The 22,081-nt window shown below is 37.9% G+C and overlaps 1 protein-coding gene across 2 annotated transcripts in view; it reads left to right on the forward strand.

Moving 5' to 3' along the window:
* Positions 1 to 22,081, forward strand: part of LOC145986353 (bifunctional 3'-5' exonuclease/ATP-dependent helicase WRN-like) — an 81,936-nt gene that overhangs the window by 50,134 nt on the left and 9,721 nt on the right. For both annotated transcript variants that reach the window (XM_083120229.1, XM_083120230.1), the window contains exons 14-16: positions 8,441 to 8,578; positions 10,116 to 10,227; positions 20,590 to 20,731. In XM_083120229.1, coding sequence (XP_082976355.1) covers positions 8,441 to 8,578; positions 10,116 to 10,227; positions 20,590 to 20,731 — 392 coding nt within the window. The remainder of the gene's footprint in view (positions 1 to 8,440; positions 8,579 to 10,115; positions 10,228 to 20,589; positions 20,732 to 22,081) is intronic.

Here is a 22,081-nt window from a genome sequence, read left to right on the forward strand (position 1 = left end):
ACCATTCACCATACATGTTTTCAACCACGCGGGTCAGTGGTAGCTTCCGCAAAGGGAAGGGATATATGGTCAAACTTGTTGTGTCCGAGATCCGAGTTCTTTGTGTCACCCGCGTAGCGTGTTCATGGATGGGAATCCTTTTTTAAAAAAATTCAGTGACCGAGGCCCTTTTGTTGTGCTGTGTTTTTGACATGTGTTGTGTTGTTCTGTGTTTTTGTTCTGTGTGCATGTGAAAATGGATTTAATCACCGAACATGTCTCGAAGACGCCATTCTCACGCCTTCCTTACGAGGATAGGATGCAAATAATAGAGACAGGTAGGCCTCTTAGGACCTTACAGTCGTGCAGAAAGACAAAAATAAGGTATATATTAGGCATTTTCACGAGACCAGCTACCAAAAATATCTTTGGTTGACTGGGTCGAGTGCACTTAATAAGTTGTATTGCTGGGCATTGCTTTTTTCTACCGACAAAAGTCCTTGGAATACAACAGGATTTAGTAATTTAAACTATTTGGTAACTGCTTGTGATAAACAGCAAAAATCACTTAGTCATATACGTGCATTCAGTAACTTACAGACATTCGGTTCTCAAAGAATTGATCATTCCTTGAATTTACAAAAGAAGATTGCCGACAGTTTGCATAAAAAGTGAAGGAAAACAGAATTATTATAAGAAGATTAATTGATGCAAAGCATTTCTGGGGAAGCAAGAATGTGCATTTAGGGGCCACAATGAGTCTGGGGACTCAACAAATAAAGGCACGTACATAGAACTTTTGGAATTTTTTGCAACATATGATCAGACAATAGCTAACCATTTAAAGACCGCAACCGTGTTTAGAGGAACGTCACTGAGAATACAAAATGATTTAATTAATGCAGTAGCTAGTGTAATTACAGATCATATCAAATCAGAAATATCAAATGCAACATTCGTTGCAATATTACTTGACGAGACAACTGACGTAACTAATAAAAGTCAGTTATCAACAGTCATACGATTTGTGGATAATGAGGGAAACTGTCAGGAACGATTTTTGCATTACACTGACGTCAGTTCAGACCAAACAGCACAAGGATTGTTCCAACATGTCACCAAGGTTGTAGATTATTTGAATTGTTCGAAGAAACTTCTGGCGCAAACATTTGATGGAGCAGCTGGTATAGCCGGTCATGTGTCTGGACTTCAGGCCTTGGTAAAGAATAAGTATCCCTCAGCAATGTTCATTCCTTGCTACAGTCACAGGCTAAATTTGGTCTTGTCAAAGTCTACAAACATTATATCAGAATGTAGACGATTCTTCACCTCTTTGTCAGGAATTCCTACCTTCTTTCACACTCTGCGGTCTGCACAACAGCTCTAAAAAACTTCATGGAAAAGAAACTGCCGGGAGTGGCACCAACAAGGTGGAATTTCTCATCAAGGCTTATAAATACTGTAAAGCAATATAGAGGACACCTTATCAAGTTCTTTGCAGCAGTGGTAGATGAAGATGGTGACTGGACAAGTGACGAGGTGAATATTGCACTAGGCTTTGTTTGTTTTCTGTGCAAGTTTGACACTAGATTTCTTCTCATTGTATTCAGCAAAATATTTGCATTTTCCAATGTTCTGTTTGACATATTGCAAAGTAAATGCATGGACATTTCTTACTGTACGAACAAAGTCAATGAATTCTATGACACATTGCAGAAAAGTAGGGCAAGGGTTTGATCTTGCATGGACGGAGGCTGCTAGTAATGCTGAAGATGAAGATAGTGAATATGTACGAAGGCCAAGAAGACAGGGCAATGATGACCGTTCCAAATACCAGTGCATTTTCAACGAGATTCTGGATACAATGTTGTATCAGATAAAATTCAGATTTGAATCTCAAAACGATCTAAAATTTGTGTCTTTGTTGGATTCAGACAAATTTCATACATTTTGTGAAATGTTCCCTCAAACTCTTTTGGCAGAACTGAGAGAACAGTATGCCTCAAATTTTGATAGAGTCCGCCTCAAAAATGAAATAAGTGTGCTTTATTCTCTGGATGAGTACAAGAATAAATCAGTGAATGAAATTACGAATGACATGATGCTCAATAATTTGGACATAGTGTTTAGTGAAGTGTACAAACTAGCAGAACTAAAATTGATATTTCCATCAACAACTGCAACCGTCGAAAGGAGTTTTTCTTCTCTAAGGAGAATTAAAACATATCTCAGAGCAAAACAGGGACAAAAGCCCGTCTTAGTAATTTAGCTATAATGTCTATTGAGAAAGGTGTTCTAATCAGCCTGAGAAATTCAAGTGAGGACACATTCTTCGATAAAGTGACCAAAAAATTCACACAAAAGGAGAGAAGAATGGAGTTTACCTTCAAGTAAGGTAAGAAGTTAATTATTATTTCATACTCACATGTAGGTCCTACATATTGCATGTTATAGACCGCTCCTCGTTATAAATAAGCATGAAATAGTTTATGTCCATTGTAGGGATGGGACCGATTAATCGGTACTCTATCGGTATCGGCCGATATAGGCATATCGGTTTATCGGTAAAATTACCGATTATTTTACCGATCCGATATATCGATTATTATGTGATAATTTAGTGCAAAATTCTGCCATTTTGTTGTAATTTTTAGGGATAATATCCATGCCATACTTTCTAAAAAAGAAAATGTCTAAATATGCAATTTATCTTGCACTGCAGTCACCTTGAAACACACATTTATTAAAGATGTCAGTGAACCTTTCAGGTTCTTCAAGGACCATTTCTGATTTTATATCGAATCGGTAGAATATCGGTTATCGGTATCAGTAAATTTTATATCGGTACTTTATCGGTATCGGCCAAAATTTCATATCGACCCATCCCTAGTCCATTGCCTACTATGGTTTTTAATGGCAAGATTTCGATGTAAACAAAAAAAAGAAAATCCAAAATGAATGCAGAAGAGTCCCCCTTTTTTTGCCGGAGAGATTTTCATTTAAAATTCAAACACTACTATATTTGGAGATAGCCCTGGTCTTGGTCTCAGCATACGCCACTGCCCCTTCCTACAGTATTGCAACAAAATGCATCATGGCTTGATTTCTGTATGTTGTTGAGTTGGTGTTTTAAGTCCACTTTATGCACAGTAAGGCTAATCGGGACTGGACCTACAGTTTAAAGTGGGATCCGAACCACTTGTGCCTCTACCGGGTATCAAACCCGGGATCCCTTGATTACAGGGCGACAACGCTAAGATTTCTGTATGGTCAAGGTTTATGGAGAGATGAAGGTTATGAACTCTACTGCTTCCTTGGTACTGAAAAACATTATTAGGCTAAGATTTTCATGGACAGTTGCTAGTGATAACATTGTCTATTACAGCAAAATACTGTGAGACATGGGAACACATTGCATGTCTCTTGAGTTAGCTTCCTTGCCCATGTTCATGTGTAAGTTGTGAAATAAATTTTGATGAAGGCCAAAATACAGTTCGAAGTTTGAAATTATAACATTTGTACATAAGAACGAAAACATGTGGGTCAACAGTGACAAATGCATGTCAATTAGGCAGGCCTCATTAACCTCAAAGGATTTCGGCCGATCCTCACCTGTTGTCTCACATCATGATAAACTTCGAAGTATAAATTTACATGGCAAATATATGTTCTTTATTCCCAAGGGTTCTTGGAAATGTTTATTGTAGAGCCAACGCTGGTGGAATGCTTGTAGATTGAGCTTTGCATCTACTTATATACCCTCTTGTTGATGCTCACCTGTCATAGAATGACATAATTTGCTCAGCGCATCTTGCGACCTTTCCAAAAACTAATCAACCACAATGGTCTATAGAATCTCAATATCAAAAACTTAATTTCTGTAACGTTGCAGCAAAGCGAAATAAATTTGTACAAGGGCAAAAATTCAACTCTCTTAATAAGGACTAAACCCAAACCATTTCTAATTGTAATTTCAACCTTATTGAATTTACTGAACGCATGAAAGAAAAGAAGGAACAAATTAGATCTTCCCATTGTTGTTAACAAGATCTGTGATAATTAGACCTCAGATTTTACGTTTTTAACCTATTTTTTCCATTACAGGTATGTAAGAAATAATAAGTTGTCAGCACTTTGTTAAAAAATGCAACAACTGATGAAGTTTTATAGTGCCTAAAAACCTATTTTGCTTGTTAGAACCTATTTTAGATATATATATACGCTTAAATCAAGCCTTTTTACAATTTTTTTATATATTTTTAAAAGTTTTACAGGATTTTTGTCACACAGGCATTTGCTTTGTTTGGTCACAATAATATTCAATGACGAACGTCCTCCAAGTCCATGGTGATTTTTCAAAGTTGTAATCAAAGGAAAATGTGTGGTGCCACTGATACCTGTACAATTAAAAGTGGTCTGTGTTTGCACCATGACTATGTTTCTGTTGAAATATTATTTTCATCATATAAGATGGTCCTCACAGACAATATTGCCGAGTTTGACTGTGGGTAACATGAAAAAAGATTTTTGCCTAACTACATGGCGAAGAGTGGATTTTAATAGCATATTTCCAATGGTAAGTTCTGTCATCGCCGTAGGGTTAGGCAACACACATATTTCTAATCTGTACACATAACGTTATGCAAGATAGTGCGTATTTCAGGATATAGGTGTCCCATTTCCATTGCCGGTGACTATACCTAATCAGCATTTTTCAGGAATTTTTAACTGTTTTAAGTTTTTTTAAAAACTATTTTAAGTTTTTATGAACCTACTTCAAGATTTTTCGAGTTTAACTTTAGATTTTTAGAACCTATTTTAGGATGTTTAGAGCCTATTTTAGAAACCTAAAATCACACTTTTTAGAACCTAAAAATCCGAGGTCTAGTGATAATATAGATCATAAACATTTTCTTAAGGAAAAAAAGCAGATTAATATTTTGAATTCGACATTAGATCGAAAAATTAACATTTGAAATATTACCTTAGACTGCATTTACACTTACTGTTAAAAAATAGTGAAAAATTATACCGGATTACTCAGTATATCAAAATAATAAGCACCAAAGTTTCACAAATACATAATAATGACAATGAGTAATTCTATGTGTATATTTCTATATCAAACAATAATCCACGAATGATTCTATATAATCCCGGAAATAATAATAATAATGACCACCTTCGTGGTCGAAATTAAGGCCCATTCTTGATAAAAGTTCCTTTTTAAAGTTATGCGCAAGAAAATAATAGATACAGAACTAGAAATCCTTCTCTAGTCATGACACTAAACTGCATTATTTTCAGAACATTTCTTAAATGAGACACTTGTGCAATGTATGTATGTGTGCATATGTGTGTATGTGTGTGTCTAAGTTTAGATATTTTTTGGCCTCCCTGATGGTGCAGTGGTTGCATTGTTGCCTTGTAATCAAGGGGTCCTCGATTTGATTTCTGGTGGAGGCACATGGTGGTTCGGATCCTACTTTAAACTGTAGGTTCAGTCTCGATTAGCCTCTCTGTGCATAAAGTGGACAAATCAATTAATCAATCAAGATAGTTTGTGTTTTCTTTTCCCATTTTTGAAAATTCTGTGTGGAATTTCCTTATCGATATTTTTTTATTCTTTGTATATGCATATATACAGGGTGACTGGTAATTAGATGTATTCCCTGAAAGGGGTTAAAGTAGAGACAATTTGCAATAAATTTGACCATATGATACCCCGTCTGAAAATTAGTAGTTTTCGAGATAATCGAATTTCAAATGTTTTTTTTTTTTTAAAAAATGACAGTTTTCCACATAAAAAGATGAATTGAGAAAAAACTGCTCATTGTATGGAACTTATTTCAGCATTTTCTGATAGCTAACAAATAAGTGGTTCGTTTTAAAAGAAAGTTTTTCCCAAATAACAATACAAGTGATGATAACTTACAAGTGATGATAAAAAAATGCACTCTTAGTTTACTTGGCAAGGTATTAATAACAAAAATGGTATGACACAAAGCATACAAATTACTTAAATTACTTCCTTGTGACATCTGCTATCCAGCAAGGTACAAATGTTGCTAACATTCACATTTGTGTACAAGAAATAATACTTCATTCATCTTCATGTGAATGGAATCAATGAACAATACAATTAAAGAACATTACACGTCTTGATCAAAGTAGGCATCTCCATTACGAATGCAGGCACGCAGGGTTTTACGGACGTAACTGGTAATGTGATGGTGTCCTTGATGTGTTGACTAGCTGTTAAGGTCCTCTGCTTGAGTAGTTCTTGCGAGTTTACCGGTGTCTTGTCATGTGGCTCCAAATGTAAAAGTCGCAAGGCTTCAAATCAGGGGATCGAGCCGGCCAGGGAATCGAGCCGCCTCGGCCAATCCATTTCTTTGGGTAATTTTCATCCAGCCACTGTCGCATGCCCAGGCAGAAGTATGGATGGGCGTCATCAACATTCATTTGATCGAGCCATTTTTCCTGCCCCAAATCTTAAATGACATAACTTATGAACATTTTTTGAGGAACGGGATGGCAATGTTGTTGGAGGATGTGCCTATAGTTACAAGACGTGACATGATTTACTAGCATGATGGCTGCCCAGCTCGATCCCCCGATCGATTTGATGCCTTGCGACTTTTACATTTGGAGCCACATGAAAGACTTAGTTTACAAGACACCGGTAAACTCGCAAGAAGAGCTCAGGGAGAGGATCTCAACAGCTGGTCAACACATCAAGGACACCATCACATCACAAGTTAAGAGACTAAATGTCTGTAAAAATCTGCGTGCCTGCATTCGTAACGGAGGTGCCTACTTTGAGCAAGACTTGTAATGTTCTTTAATTGTATTGTTCATTGATTCCATTCACATGAAGATGAATGAAGTATTCTTGTACACAAATGTGAATGTCAGCAACATTTGTACCTTGTTGGATAGCAGATGTCACAAGAAAGTAATTTAAGTAATTTGTATGCTTTGTGTCATACCATTTTTGTTATTAATACGTTGCCAAGTAAACTAAGAGTGCATATTTTTATCATCACTTGTAAGTTCAGACCCACCCGTTACTTACATGTGATTGTTATTTGGGAAAAACCTTTTTTTTTAAAACGAACCACTTATTTGTTAGCTATCAGAAAATGCTGAAATAAGTTCCATACAATGAACAGTTTCTCAATTCATCTTTTTATGTGAAAAACTGTCATTTTTAAAAAAAAAAAACAATTGAAATTCGATTATCTCGAAAACTACTAATTTTCGGACAGGGTATCATATGTCAAGTTTATTGCAAATTGTCTCTACTTTAACCCCTTTCAGGGAATACATCTAATTACCAGTCACCCTGTATATATACAAACTTGTGTAAGTTGAATAGGTACAACCTTGTGTATGTTATGTGCCAAATATGACTGCAGTTGAATAATTACGGTTTCCTTTCTGGGTGTTTCAATGAATGAAGGTGCAACAATGGACAAATTGGAATACAGAGCTGTGATCCGATTCCTCTTTCTGCAAGGCAAAGCTCCCAAACAAATGCATGTTCTTCTCCAGACTTGTGACAATGGATGAGACATGTGTTCATCACTTTGTTCCTGAAAGCAAAGAAAGTTCAAAACAGTGGAAGCATTGTAATCCCCCCCCCCCCCTAAAAAGGCAAAGGTCAAAGTGTCTGCCAAGGAGGTGATGCTATCCGTATTTTGGGATGATCATGGTGTTATCCTCAAGGATTACCTTCCGAAAGGCCACAATTACTGGGGACTATTACGCAGACCTTCTGGCAAAATTGCGTGAGAAAATTAAAATTTGGGTGCGAGGAATGCTGTCCAAAGGTGTGCTCATCCTGCATGACAATGCACCTGCTTATGCATCCCATCATGCTCTCGTTAAAGCAAGTGAGTGTAGCTATGATATTTTGTCTCATCGTCCATATTCACCGGATATTGCACCTTTGGATTTCTTCCTCTTCCCTAATATGAAGAAGTTTTTGCGGGACAAGCATTTTCAAGATGACAATGACGTCATATCCACGACAGAGGCATGCCTAAATGCCTCATCTCCAGCATTTTACAAAGATGGTATTTTCAAGTGTTTGCAACGGTGGGGAAAATGTGTAAAATTGTGTGGTGACTATGTAGAAAAGACATAATCTTTCTGCCCAGTTCCCACTTTCTCTGACATTTTGAACTAGGTGAATATGGAAACTTTTTGAACACCCCTCGTATTTCAATAAAAACCATGGTTAAGTGGTAGAGAAGGCTCCCACAGCCTTAACTTTGCCATGGAAAATAAGGCAAAATAAATAAATAAATAATGGGTGAGGTCACTTTTAATCTTCTTAGTTGATTAGCCATACACAGTTGTACATTTCATTTTTACAAAAGTTTCCTTTGCCACCTGATGTATTGGATTGACCAGCACATAATTATGTTGAGTATGTGGCCATTTTTCATTCCAGGCAGAAGAAAGATACTACAGTCTCCTTGAGATTTTTCCCACCTCCGGAAATGGTTCCTTTGATGAAAGCAAAGCGACAACCAACTGTGTTACCTGAAGCAGATGCTCCAAGTAAAGTTGCTTCTGACAAGAAACCAATGTAAGTTAGCTAGTATATATATATTGTCATAACTCATGTACTACCAGTGGAAGCACTATTCTTCCATGAAAATTTCATTGTAGGATAGATTCACATTCAGCTACTAAATATCTAACTTACTGTGAGGCAACCAAATTTTTTTCAAACTAATAAGGGATATCATTTTATGTGGCAAAATATTAAAGCCCTCCCCCCTCCCATTACAGTTATGCCTCTAGTAGGAGTGTGCGAGACTGTTTTTTTTGGGGGGGGAGGTAGGAGGGAGGTAAGTCCTGATGCAGACTCATATTTTCAGTATTAACTCAACATTGTGGGGATATTTTATTCAGTATTTGATATTATAAACAAGAGATGGATGCATTATTTTTTGAATACTGAATTGATATCAAGTTTTCAACGATCCACCTGGCTATAGAAAAATTTAAATCTTCTACGAAGACCCTGAATGGTTTATTAACCTTCTTTTTTAGTGTGATTTAAATATGTTTTTTTTCCCTCATAAAACAAACCTTGTATTTTGACATTTACCTTCCAAGCCCAGAGTATATGGACTATATCTTTATATTCATAGCAATAATAAGAAAATGTCAGAGTTTGGCACTGAGTTAATGGCTATTTAGAGCAAATAGTGAATTGGTAAAATTGCACTGGTACCCCCTATAAGAGTCCCTATTAATTGCCCCACCCCTATTATGAAGAGCACGTCTTTTCTTATTATAACCAGAAGTGGATTCAACACAATGGAATATACTTGTTAAAAACAACACAAAATTCATGAACAACACGATAAAAATCACTTTGAGTTAGTCCAAGTTCCTAGCTAGTTCCGCTGAACTTCAGCTGCATCTCCTTCATCATCTCTCGACCACCCCTGTTGATGATTCCGAGATGGAATTGAAAGTTTGTACTAACTCTTAAAGTGCAGGCATGTTGTTTGTGAGTTTTGTGTTGTTTTTAACAAGTAGATTGCCAGCACGTGACCTAAGAAGTTTTTTACTGTCACGCAATGGAATATATTGTGTTGATTTTTCCTTTCAACTCCTTTGGGAAGTTGAGAAGTTTATGAACAATCATCTCTTGAAGGAATGCAATGTTCATTATATTTGATGGTGAATAAAACATATTTTCCAGCATAAGGTGTAAGACATTATCATGTTTCACATTCTTAGGATCCTTAGTGAACAACTTGAAAAGAAAAGATTGTGGACTCTATTCCAGAGAGATACGTAACAAAATAAATATGACTGGAAGCTTTGACCATGTATTGTACAATGAAAACCTGCTTCTCACACCTTGCCCCTTGAATGTCTTACTGAATAACATACATCAAACTTTATTTTTTTAATGTTATGAGAGAAAATAGGAGCTTGGGAAAGAAGAGAGCAATGTCAAATGTAAGAGCTAAATCAAACAACATATTTTTATTATTTTAGAATGCCAATTCTTCATATTATTGTCCTTCATCTGCCTGATATTGTTGTATTTTTAAAAATCTTTCCCATTGCATAGTTTTGATACCATATTACATACATTTCAGGATTCTACCATTACTTTCTGGTGCTTCATGGTACGGATCAGATAAGCCGACCAACAGCTCCGAGGGAACAAGTCAGAAGAAGGCAAAGAGTGAGGAGGAGATGAAACTTGAGGTGAGTAAATGATTTTGTTGTTGAATTTTAAGATTTTTTGTTTTGTTTTGTACATCTTTGTAAAATGTGATTTGTACAGCTTCAGTTGTTTCATTTACAAAGAAACAAATTCACTGTCGTAGTTTTTCTTTACAATTGCAGAGGTTAAAGAACCATTTATGTTTCACATTTACAATTTGGTATTAGATCAGTAGAATATCAGTTGCCAGGTAAATTTCATATCAATACATTGTACTGCACACCTTTATTTTGTTAGTATTAGTAGTAGTATGATTTTATTTTTTCTTATTTTATTTCTTTCCTCATTGGCAAGCTCATGAATTCTTTCCTTCGTTGTCCTTAGTTCAACTGTTTCTTGTTTTGTTTTTCTCTTTGTCACCCCAGGAGACAGAGAGGCCGTAGGGCTACCCCAGCCCCAGCATTCCAGCGACACCCCATGACCCAGTATAGCCATAATACTATATAAGTAACTAAATTTTACATTTTACATAATTTGGACAAAATTAATAAGAGAATCCATTGCACATGAATGAGGGGTGGTTATGCATGTAATAATATAGTACAAAAGCTACAACAAAGAATGTATACAGAATCTAAGCTAGGGGTAGATAAGAATAAGAGTTGGCAGTGGTGTGTGCGTCACTCCAAGAAGTGACCTTTTTTTTGTGCAAAACCTGGTAAAAAGAGAGGAACCATGAGAGACGGTTGACCAATGGTCGAAGGGAGGACACAGGAGCCAAAGAGCAATAGAACTGATGGACTGATTGGCTTTTCCTTGCTTTTTTTAAAAAAAATGTTGTTGGAAGAGGGAAACATTCGTTTTCCAGAACACTGTGGTTTTTGAGAGTCTGACGAGAGGACGAGTGAAACTGTGTTAAGGTGGGAAGGAGAAGAACGTTCGTTGTTCTCGTGCTCCTTTTTTGTCTTTTGGTGAGGTGGACAGAACAAGAGTACAGTGGATGAGAGGATTTATCTTCTACTGAGTGTGCTACACCATGAGAAGATGAACTCCTACCACCAGAACAATTTAGTGCTACGCAGGCGAGGATAGCTGACGTGTAAATTAAGCCAGACTATCGCCCCTCGTCTCCTTGACCCTCACAGACAGGGGAAATGTGGCAGCTAAGCAGCATCTGTACCTCCACTTTAGCAATGAAATTTAACATGCACGAACTGAACAAACTCAAAATCCGATTTTTTTTTTATTTGGCCAATTGGGGTTTATCTTATGTAAAAGAAAAAGGGTGGGAGAGTTGTAATTATTGATTTTTCATATTTCATTGTATAGGATAGATCATAGTATAAATTGACAGCTATTTTATTTCCATTGTTGACCAAGAATAGTAATAGAAAATGGCAGCATCCCTTTTCCAGTGCCTGGTTGAAGTGATAACGGAGGAGAATTAACCCTGGTAGTCTCATGCTATGAAAATTCTTAACCCTTCGCTACCGCTCTGCCCAGCACAACATTCATGAATGCCTGCAGGCTGGTGAAGAGGGGTCACTGGACAGTTTCCTATCTCCCTCTTTCTCACTCAATAAGGCAAAATGACTAGCAAAGGTTTGTTACATTAACACTAGAATGGCAGGAGGGGTCAAAATGAGCCCTACCTTCACTGTTTCTTTTATAACTATCCGGTTTTTCTTGTTTTTTACCTCTAAATTTTGTGACATTTTCATAATTCTTTGTCCTTTTTAAGATGGTATATTGAAATCTACAAAATATAATTTCTTTCATTGAAATTTCATGTTATTTCCCTAAAACAGTGTGAGGGGTAAATTTGACCCCTGTAAATTTTCATTTATGTGTGCTGCAATATCAGCATTAGGTTGCGGTTCCTGTGTCAACCTGTCTTTAGCATGTTCCCACTTGTCACAGTTTACATGTCGTCATGTAGGTAGTGTTCTTGGACCGGGGACATCATGTCGCATCAAGTAGCAGTTTCTCGTGGTGAAATATTGCTTATTCTGGAGTGTTCAGTTATTGATTATTATAATTGAACAACTTAATTTGAGCAAAAGCTTATTTGACTGTCAAGTAGCTGAGCAATCACTTGTGTTCACTGAATGCACAGTACTGTTATCGTATTCAGGAGAAATAAGATAAGGACATGGCCGAGTGAGAATACGATGAACCCGGATGACGAATAAGGAAAAAACATCATAAATCTGTCTAATCTCTCGATCCCAAATAAATTCAAAGAACTCCTTGCCTACGGTGATAAGTTTAATGTACAAAACAATAAGACCCCCACCCTTGACCTCATATGTGCGGCAGAAAAAGCAGCTTGTTTTGCCCCCAAACCCCAAGATTCAGAAAACATAAGAACGTCAGCAACCGGAATTTTTAAAAAAGTGATGACCAACAGTGAAACCGGGAAACCTAATCCAGTACACCAAGAAATCTCTTGTGTTCTCTCAGAGTTTGGCAAATGGCTGAACGCCAATGAAGTTTGGTGTCTAAAATCTGACAAAACGAACCAGTTTGTAATCATGCACAAGGGTGATTACTCTACGAAAGTAAAAGACAAACTAAACGGTGACTCGTACAGTGTCATCACAAAGGACCACACAGACAGGTACAATAGAATTGTGAAAAATGCAGTTAAATCTAGTGTCATACTCAGTGAACAAGACCACAAATTCCTTTTCAACCCCCACCTTTTACCTGCCATTGCCTATGGCATTCCCAAAACTCATAAACCTGGAATCCCCATGCGCCTTATAATAGCTGGCTTCAATTACCCCACGGTCCACCTGACAAACTGGCTAAAAAAAATATATATATCTCATTTCAACCACAAACTAACATATGTGTTCCACAACAGTGCCGATGCTAAAAATCTGGTGACTTCAATAGTGCAAGCTGACAGTGCAAAATTAGCCAGCATTAACATAGTAGATATGTATAGTTCAATCCCCATAGACCTATCGCTGCGTTCAGTTGAAAGATGGCTGACAACAAACAGAATCCCTGCTCTAGAGGTACAAGAGATAACCAGGCTATTGGAAGTTTGTCTAAAACACAACTACTTCCAGTTTGAGGATAAATTCTACAATGAACCTTGAGTGCCTTGCGATGGGCAATCCGATATCAGCTCATTTAGCCAACATTGTCATGCACCAGGCTCTAAAAGAGATACTCCACACTCCAGAACTACAATACATCCGATATGGAAGGTACGAGGACGATACAATAGTCATATACAAAAAAAGAGAACTGAACCTTCTAGTGAACAAGCTAAATACAGGGTGGCGACAGACCTGGAAAATCTGGAAACCGGGAAAAGTCAGGGAATTTGAGGTGTCAAAAAAAGTCAGGGAAATGTCAGGGAATTTCATCTTCATTGACTTTTTTTTAAAAAAATTTATTTAAAGATAACAGTATGTAACTCTGCACGGGAACAAGAAATCTCGTTCGTAAGTTTCGGCCTCAACTTTTATGCCCCTTTTATGAGCAACACAACGACGGCGCCAGAAACCAGTGATGGAGGGAGGGGGAGGGAGGGAGGGAGAGAGAGAGAGAGAGAGAGAGAGAGAGAGAGAGAGAGAGAGAGAGAGAGAGAGAGAGAGAGGGGGGAGGGAGGGGCTTCTCGGCGGGAATTTTAAATTCGAACACTTTTTGGAGGAAAATTGTTATAACTCGGGCACTATGGGAGAAATCTACTTCGGATAACTTTTGTTTTTCAGCTAAAACATCAGCGCATGCATCCGTGTACAATTCAGAACACCGGACCGAGCAAGGGGGCTTGGGGGTGGGGGGCACGTCCCCTGAATTTCAATGGAAAAAACAAAAATCTGGAGTTTGCTCCCCTCTTCTCCTGCTATTTTGGGGAGAAGGCGCGAACTTTAGTATTCTTTTCAAAGAATGGACATTTCTTAAGAGAATGAAACATGTTTCATGTTCTTGGGTGTCATACAAGTTGTATAATAAGCCAAAATGTGAAATTTTTTTTTACGAAAAATAGGTAATTTGCATTTTTGGAGGAAAATTGTTATAACTCTGGCACTATGGGAGCAATCTACTTCGGATAAGTTTTGTTTTGTAGCTAATACATCAGAGCATGCAACCGTGTACAATTCAGAACGCCGAATCAAGGAAGGGGGCTTGGGGGCATGACCCCCGAATTTCAATGGAAAAAATATGAAAAATCTGGAGTTTGCCCCTTCTTCCCCCACTATTTTGGGGAGCGGGCGCGAACTTTAGTATTCTTTTCAAAGAATGGACATTTCTCAAGAGAACGTAACATGTTTCATATTCTTTGGTGCCATACAAGTTGAATAATAAGCCAAAATGTGAAACTACGTTTTTTACGAAAAATAGGTTATTTGCATATTACTCAGAAAATTGTTATAACTCGGACACTGTGGGAGCAATCTACTTCGGATAAGTTTTGTTTTACATCAGAGCATGCAACCGTGAACAATTCAGAATGCCTAACCGAAGGGGCGGAGGTTTGGGGGGGGGGGGGGGGCGACCTCTGAATTTCAATGAAAAAACCATAAAAATACGGAGTTTGCCCCCTCTTCTCCCACTAGTTTGGGGAGAAGGCACAAACCTTAGTATTTTCTTCAAAGAATGGACGTTTCCAAAGAGATTGAAACATGTTTCATGTTTTTCTTGTATGTACGCATTGCTTGCATTATAGAATTATTTTCCTGTAGTTTACGGTTATTACAAGCATAAGAAAACAGTTTTTCTTTGTGACGTTTCAGGAGAACACACGCTCCTTTCATCAGACATTTATTTTCATTTTGACTAAAGATGAAATGTCAAAATGAAAATAAATGTCTGATGAAAGGAGCGTGTGTTCTCCTGAAACGTCACAAAGAAAAACTGTTTTCTTATGCTTGTAATAACCGTAAACTACATGTTTCATGTTCTTGGGTGCCATACAAGTTGAACAATGAGCCAAAATGTGAATCTCTGTTCGGAAATGTGTCATGGATATGTTGCGGGGGAGGGGGGGGGGCGAGAGGGGAGGTTGGTCATCAATATGAATTTCCCAGGCTTGCTCCAGACCTGTGTCAGTTTCCACCCAAATATAAGAGTATAAAGGTCCAAAAAGCACATTCATTTCATAATCAGCACCATGATATATGGTATCATTGGGCGAGTACGACCTTACTCTGGTGATACCATGGAAAATGTATTGAATTATCATTTTTTCTTGTCCGTATGGGAGTAGTAAGGGAACTTGTCAATGGATGGAGGGGATAAGAGCGGGTGGCACCGTCCAATAGTTGTCGGACGTCGTAGTAAGGCATTTTGTTGGGCAAACCGAAGGAACATGGAAACAAATAGGTTCCATTGATTCATACGATTTTTGTCGAATATCGCCACCCGACAAAGTATGTCACTACAACATGCGACAGAAATTGCATGGACTGCAACATCCAACAAAAATCGCATGCATAAACAAGAAGAGCTGCTGGAATTTTATTACTCTTCTGGCTCACTTCAACTTATTTAATGTAGCAGTGCTTACGAAGGTTTTCTTTCATCATCCTGACGTATTACTGGTTTCGCACAAGTTAACATACGTTTACAATGGAATTGCACTATTCTTAGATATCAAGAAGAATCCAACCAAACGGGATATATGTATATTGAATACTATCACGAAAAAGTGAAATATAAATCTGCATTGGTGAAAGTTATAAAAATTGGCAAGTGCATGCTCCCAACCTCAAATTTACTGCAACACTAGTATTGCAATGAAATTAACGCCACTCTCTGTTCTGTCTGTTTAACCTCGTGAGAGATGGTCATTAATCTTTCACTGAGTAAGGTTAATGTCCAATATTATGAAATAAAATACTAATAATAAATACGTAAATATTTTAATATCATATTTACTTGAATCATTCCATCATAAAAGCAAAACACTTTCTTCAAGAATTGACTTTTCTCTGTCAGCCTTGCTAAATTTTCACTTTCCATCTACTGATTTATACAATGGGTGGCCAGAAAGTAATTTCCAATTAGTACGGACATTGATTTTTCGCAAATGCCAAAACCGTGAAAAATGGTAATTGGTGCGAAGTTATGTTTAGGAATGTGCAGTGATGTCTGGACACATTTTTCGCCTGTTCGAAATATCGAAATAATGCGAATTGTTGGCATTTTTAGCGATTTTTTTTTTAAAAGAAATGTCCTAAAACAACGAAAAATTCCATGAAATCCAACATTCTTGTCTTTTCTAGGCCATGTTTGTGTACATAGAACATGCAAGTTTTCCAACATTTTACTCAAGAGTAAACTATTAGAGTTATACGTACATGGAATAATTCCGACAGCCACATTAAATCATGTATTTCCCACGATTTATTCAACTTCTATCAAAACCATTTGCATCGCAGAGCAAAGTAGCAGGGTTCTAACAGGAGATCGAGTGCGTATCTACTGTCACAAGGGAACCACATCTTCATATTTGTCGCACGAGATATGTTTTGAATTACCAAGCTAGGTGCGCACAATCAGCATTTGTCGAGCGAATAATAATGGAGCTCAGTCGTTAGGGCATCTGACTACTATGCGAGAGACCCGTGGTCGATCCCCTGTGGGGGAGAATCGGGATGTTTTCCACCTATTGAAACTGCTCCGGCGCCCACCGAGCATCATATGAAGCTAGTACCTTGAGGAAACTTTGAGGGATAAAGGTAGCCAGGAGCATGGTGCTGATCACATCACCCCTACCTTTGTGATCAAGAAAGTTTTGGGGCCTGAACTCCACACCCCTATACACCTTCATGGAAAAGTGCAGGGGAGCACTTTACTTTTACTTCCTCAAAAATCTGTTCCAACATATCAAACTGTCACGAAATTACGTAGACCATGTGACGTACAATTTAAAAGAATAGTTTAAAAGCACAATGGAGTATTAAGTTTTGGTATATTTGGCAGATAAATGTTCTAAAACAAAAACGCGAATTTTGGGAAACGTAACACTAACAAGTCAAAAAAAGATAATGCCAATTTTTGTTGCCATAATATATTTGTATCTGTCACGTGAGATTGATTGATTTTAATTTTTTGGGTGTGTCGCCACTTATGGTCATTATGCACCCTTCAGTATATACGGGGAAAATTCCATTGTCTAAAATCCTTACCTTAAAATTAAAAAGTGGTATGGAAAATAACTTTCCTAAAATAACTTTCAAGATATCAAACTCTCACGAAGAGGTGTAAGCCATGTGACTTACAATTTGAAACAGTAGTTCAAAAACACCATGAAGGTATAATTTCAGATATTTGCCAGAAAATGAGCTAAAATGAAAATGTGAATTTTGGGAAAAATAACACCATATAGTAAAAAATAAAAAATAAGAAAATACACCAATTTGAAAAAAAAATAACAAAATATCAAGGTTCCTACCGATTAGCCATAAATAAAACAAGAATATCAATTATAATTTATTGCATTAGTAACAGTGAGTCCTAACCTAATTTTCGGCATAATCAACACCGTTGTTCTGGCATTTGTCGTAGCATGGCACTAAATTTTGTATGCCCATGGTATATGTGTCTGACAGCAAAGGCTGGAACTATTTACCGCAGTGTAGCTGCCAAATCTTTGCCCTGCCAGAAACCTCTTCAGTTAAACAAAGAGATGAAAGTCTGTACATTCAAGGCCAGGGCTGTACAGGGAGTGGTTTAAGATCTCTCACCTGAAGTGATGCAAAGGGCCAATGTGTACTCAGCTGTATGGGGTTGTGCACATTCGATTGGCTTTCCATGAATTGTCTGCACCATTGTCTGACCATACTATCACTCACGACGTCTGGTCTGCACACCTCACACGATAGCTGGTGGCTCTGTGCCAAATTCTGAGCGTGCAATATAGGCTACATCGCAGTCGGTGGGAGACTGTATGAGAGTTGCAATCTTTAACCTAGAACCGTCCTATAACAGCTGCATTGCAATTGTACCAGATTACAGTTACATGCCACTTCTTCCTGCCTGCATGTGTGTGTGTCGCTCTCAGACCACTAGTGTTTTTTTCAGGATGCCCCTCGTATATGAACTTTAAGAAGCTTTTATTATTAGAGTGTTCCTGTTTTAATGTGTGGTTAGCTAAATCGGATACCTATGCAATGCAATTCAATAAATCCCTTGCGTTAAATTTCTAATACCTACATGGCGCAGTGGTAGCGTCATTGCCTTGTAATCAAGGGGTCCCGGGTTCGATTCCTGGTGGAGGCACAAGTGGTTCGGATCCCACTTTAAACTGTAGGTCCAGTCCCGATTAGCCTTACTGTGCATAAAGTGGACTTAAAATACCAACTCAAACTCAAACTAATACCTACATACCCTTTTCGTCAGCATTAATGGTATAACTGCATGTTGTCAGTTTTACAGTACTTCACTTAGATATACTGTAATTGATAATGTAAGGAAATATGACACTTTATTTTGTTCGATTCAATTGTTTCACTTATATGCAAGAATTAAGTTGTTTGCTTTACAGGGAAGAGAGAAGTAGCTTTATGCATTGAAAAATGAGTCCGCACTCATGGTTCTTGCAAGCATAGGGTTCCAAACCTCAGTGGAAATATCAACATATAATACCAAGAATGTATAAGGAGACTGATAAATTACAAATTGTATTTCTTAGTCAATCACTCTTCACTCTAATCTCATTTAGTCGTAACTTTAAAAATAATCAAGTATTTTATTTTAAACTTACTGCGTATGACAAAATTCTGTAATCCTTCCCTAGCTTGTGAATTGTAATAATTTCCAAATTCACTATTTTGCAGTTTGAATTCAAATAATAGAGAATAGAGAAATTAAGTCAATTTCATAGAAGATAATATTGGTACTTAACAAAACCATACGTGGATCTGGATGAGTTTATTATTTCTATTTGCAAAAACATTGATTTCGTTTAGTTTGTAATTGTCAGAGAAAAATGCAAATTTTGTCCTGGAAAACCTGGAAAAGTCAGGGAATTTCATTTCTGCTTGTTTGTAGCCACCCTGTAAATAGCATCCACCCCAGGCTCAACTTCACCGTAGAACAAGAAAAACATGCTAAAATCAACTTCCTGGACATCACCATCAGCTGTGCACTTAACAAATTCGCAACCAATGTCTACAGAAAACCGGATGCAGGCAACCAGTACATACATGCTCTCTCTAGCCACCCCCCAAGCAAAAAGCCAATGTGCGGCTGAACTTTTATCGAAGAGCCTTCTCCTACTGTTGCAGAGAAGAGGATCTACCAGAGGAGATAGCCACCATCACTGAAATAGTCCTGTAACGTGGCTACACTGAAGCACAACTTTCCACTTGGTGCAGTAAAGCGGAAATACAGGTCAGACACCTTAACCAACCACAATCAACCCATCCGCAAGCAACCCAGCCACCTCCAGCGGCCAATATAAATGGTTTGCCGTCCCTTACCATCCCACCACTTCCAACCGCACATCCAAAGCCCTTCTCCCATATGGCATCAAAGTAGTGCACAAACCCAATTCCAAAATAGCTGATAAACTGAACAAACACAAACGGTACTTCCTCTCCCTCCTTGATAACCCAGGTGTATACAATGCAGAGTGTAAATGCAAGGCTCATTACATCGGCAGGTCCATCAGATCTGACAATGAAAGCATCCAACAGCACCTAGCAGATGCGAAAAAAGCCCAACCCACTACTGGTCTTGCTAAACATATCAAATAAATAGCCATAAAATTCAAAAGGTTCAAGTCAAACACACTGCCCACATGCTCGTAGACACCAAAATCAAGGTAACTCATGCCATAATGCACTTCCCGCACGAGCTAAATATCGATAGTGGGCAAGCGCAACACACTTGGATTCCCCCTGCTACAACAGTTATTGCCTCGAAATAGCAAATGACACAGACCCAGACTCACAGTTAACAACAGAGCACCTAGCAGCAGCCAACAAAAGTCGCACGCCAAGCAACAGTACAGCAAGTTCCAAAGAGGATGGTGGCAGTGGCCACTGAAATTAATCGAAAAATAAAAAACAGCTTCGCGGATAAAAGTGAGAACTAGTTTCTCCGTTTTTAAAAGAAGAAGTTAAAACAATTTAAAAGGGAAGAGCTGATGAAATAAGGAAGAGACACCTGTTATCAGGCAGCTCACTGACTGCAGTGAAAAAAGAGTAAATATCTTCAGATTTCATGTTATTGATATCAAATTACAGATGTGACAAATCACTCTATGATGCTAATCTCGGCAATTTTAAATCACTAAGTATTCAAACCCCTGCATAGGCATCTGTAGAAATCAGTAACTATATTGGTAGCATATCAACATTGGTTCAAAGTGCTGTCTTATGTATGTAACCCACCTTCGTCCTGATTTTAATACAACCTTTTTTTCCTTTCAGGCCCAGTTGTATGGTGAACTGGTGCAACTGAGAAACAAGTTGGCTGGTGAAAGTGGTTACATGCCATATATGGTTGCCAGTAATAAAGCTATATTGGAACTTGTAAGTGTTAGGCCATCCATGGTTGAAAATCTCTCTAAAGGTAAGGTCTTCTCTATTCATTCATTGTAACAGCTATTGCTCTCACCAGTCAAGGTCATGCATTTTCGGAGCTTAACCTTGCCTCCTCTACACACATGGCCCTCTGAGGTTGCCACACTTGTTCTAAGCTGCTCAGTCAACACATCACAAGTTATACGTATGAGGTTGATTTCGTCTTCGTTGGTGTATTATGTAAGAATTATGTGGTCATTACGAATGACATTGAGGAGCAGCATCCTACGAGTGGTACATTAGCAGGGGGAAGTAATGATGGTGTACGTGTCCACCAAAAGGACATTAAAAACAAAGTAAGATAATCATTGGAAACATTTACAAGTTTTTCAGAAATCTTGCCTATGACGAAGAAGCAATGAAGTGAAAAAATATAAATATGCTGACCAAGGCAGTAATTTATTTTATTAAAAACATAAACTAAACGTAACGTTTCAACCTTCTAGCAAGGTCTTCATCAGACTCTGTATCAAGTACAAAAGTAACAAGATACCAAAAGCAGGGCATTATATATACACAAAACATTACTCCCTCCAGACTATTAGAAAGTTGTTTGGAACTTACTAGCAGGTGGCTTTCACTTGTGAACTGAACTTTCACTTAAAAGGCTAAAAATATATGCTTCCATATAGAATGTGGTTGGGCTTTATATCTCACGCTCTTTTTCCTTCATTTTCTTCCTTCTCCTCTCCTCTTTCTCTTGTCCTTTCCACTCTTTCTAACACTTTCTTCCATTCTTTGTTTAACTTCAGTCCCCCCCCCCCATTCCAGTTCATTGGGTCTTCTTCACCTTTCTTCTCTATTTCCTTGGCTTCCTTCCATTTTCTCACTAGCATTCTCTTCTCCCTTCCTATCTGCTTAGCCTCATCCCACTCTATGTCATGTCCTGTTTCTCTCGTGTGTTTAAATATCGCATTTCTCTCTCTCTTAAGTCGTACATCATCCCTATGTTGTTTGAACCTATCTTTCAGTCTCTTTTTCGTTTCTCCTATGTACACACTCTGACATTCTTTACATTTTACTTCGTAGATAATCCCTTCCTCTTCTCTGTTTTCCTTTTTCTTGTTTGCATTCTTTGCTATTCCTAAGATGCTTCTCCCTCCCTTCCTGTAAGTTTTAATGCCAGCTTTCCTAAGCACTTTGCATATCTTTTCTGTGGTCTTCCCCATACTCCTTATTCCAAACCTTCTCTCTTTTTCTTTCTCTTCCAATTCTTCCCTTCCTCTTTTCATCCTTCTTCTGTTTATGTCCAGTCTATCCTGCTTCTCATAGCCATTCTTTTCCAGCTGTTTCCATAGGCTATTTATTTTGCCTTCTTTTTCACATTCCTTCGTGCATA

Source organism: Lepisma saccharinum, chromosome 4, assembly GCF_977018435.1.
Source record: "Lepisma saccharinum chromosome 4, izLepSacc3.1, whole genome shotgun sequence".
Taxonomy (NCBI): Eukaryota; Metazoa; Arthropoda; class Insecta; order Zygentoma; family Lepismatidae; genus Lepisma; species Lepisma saccharinum.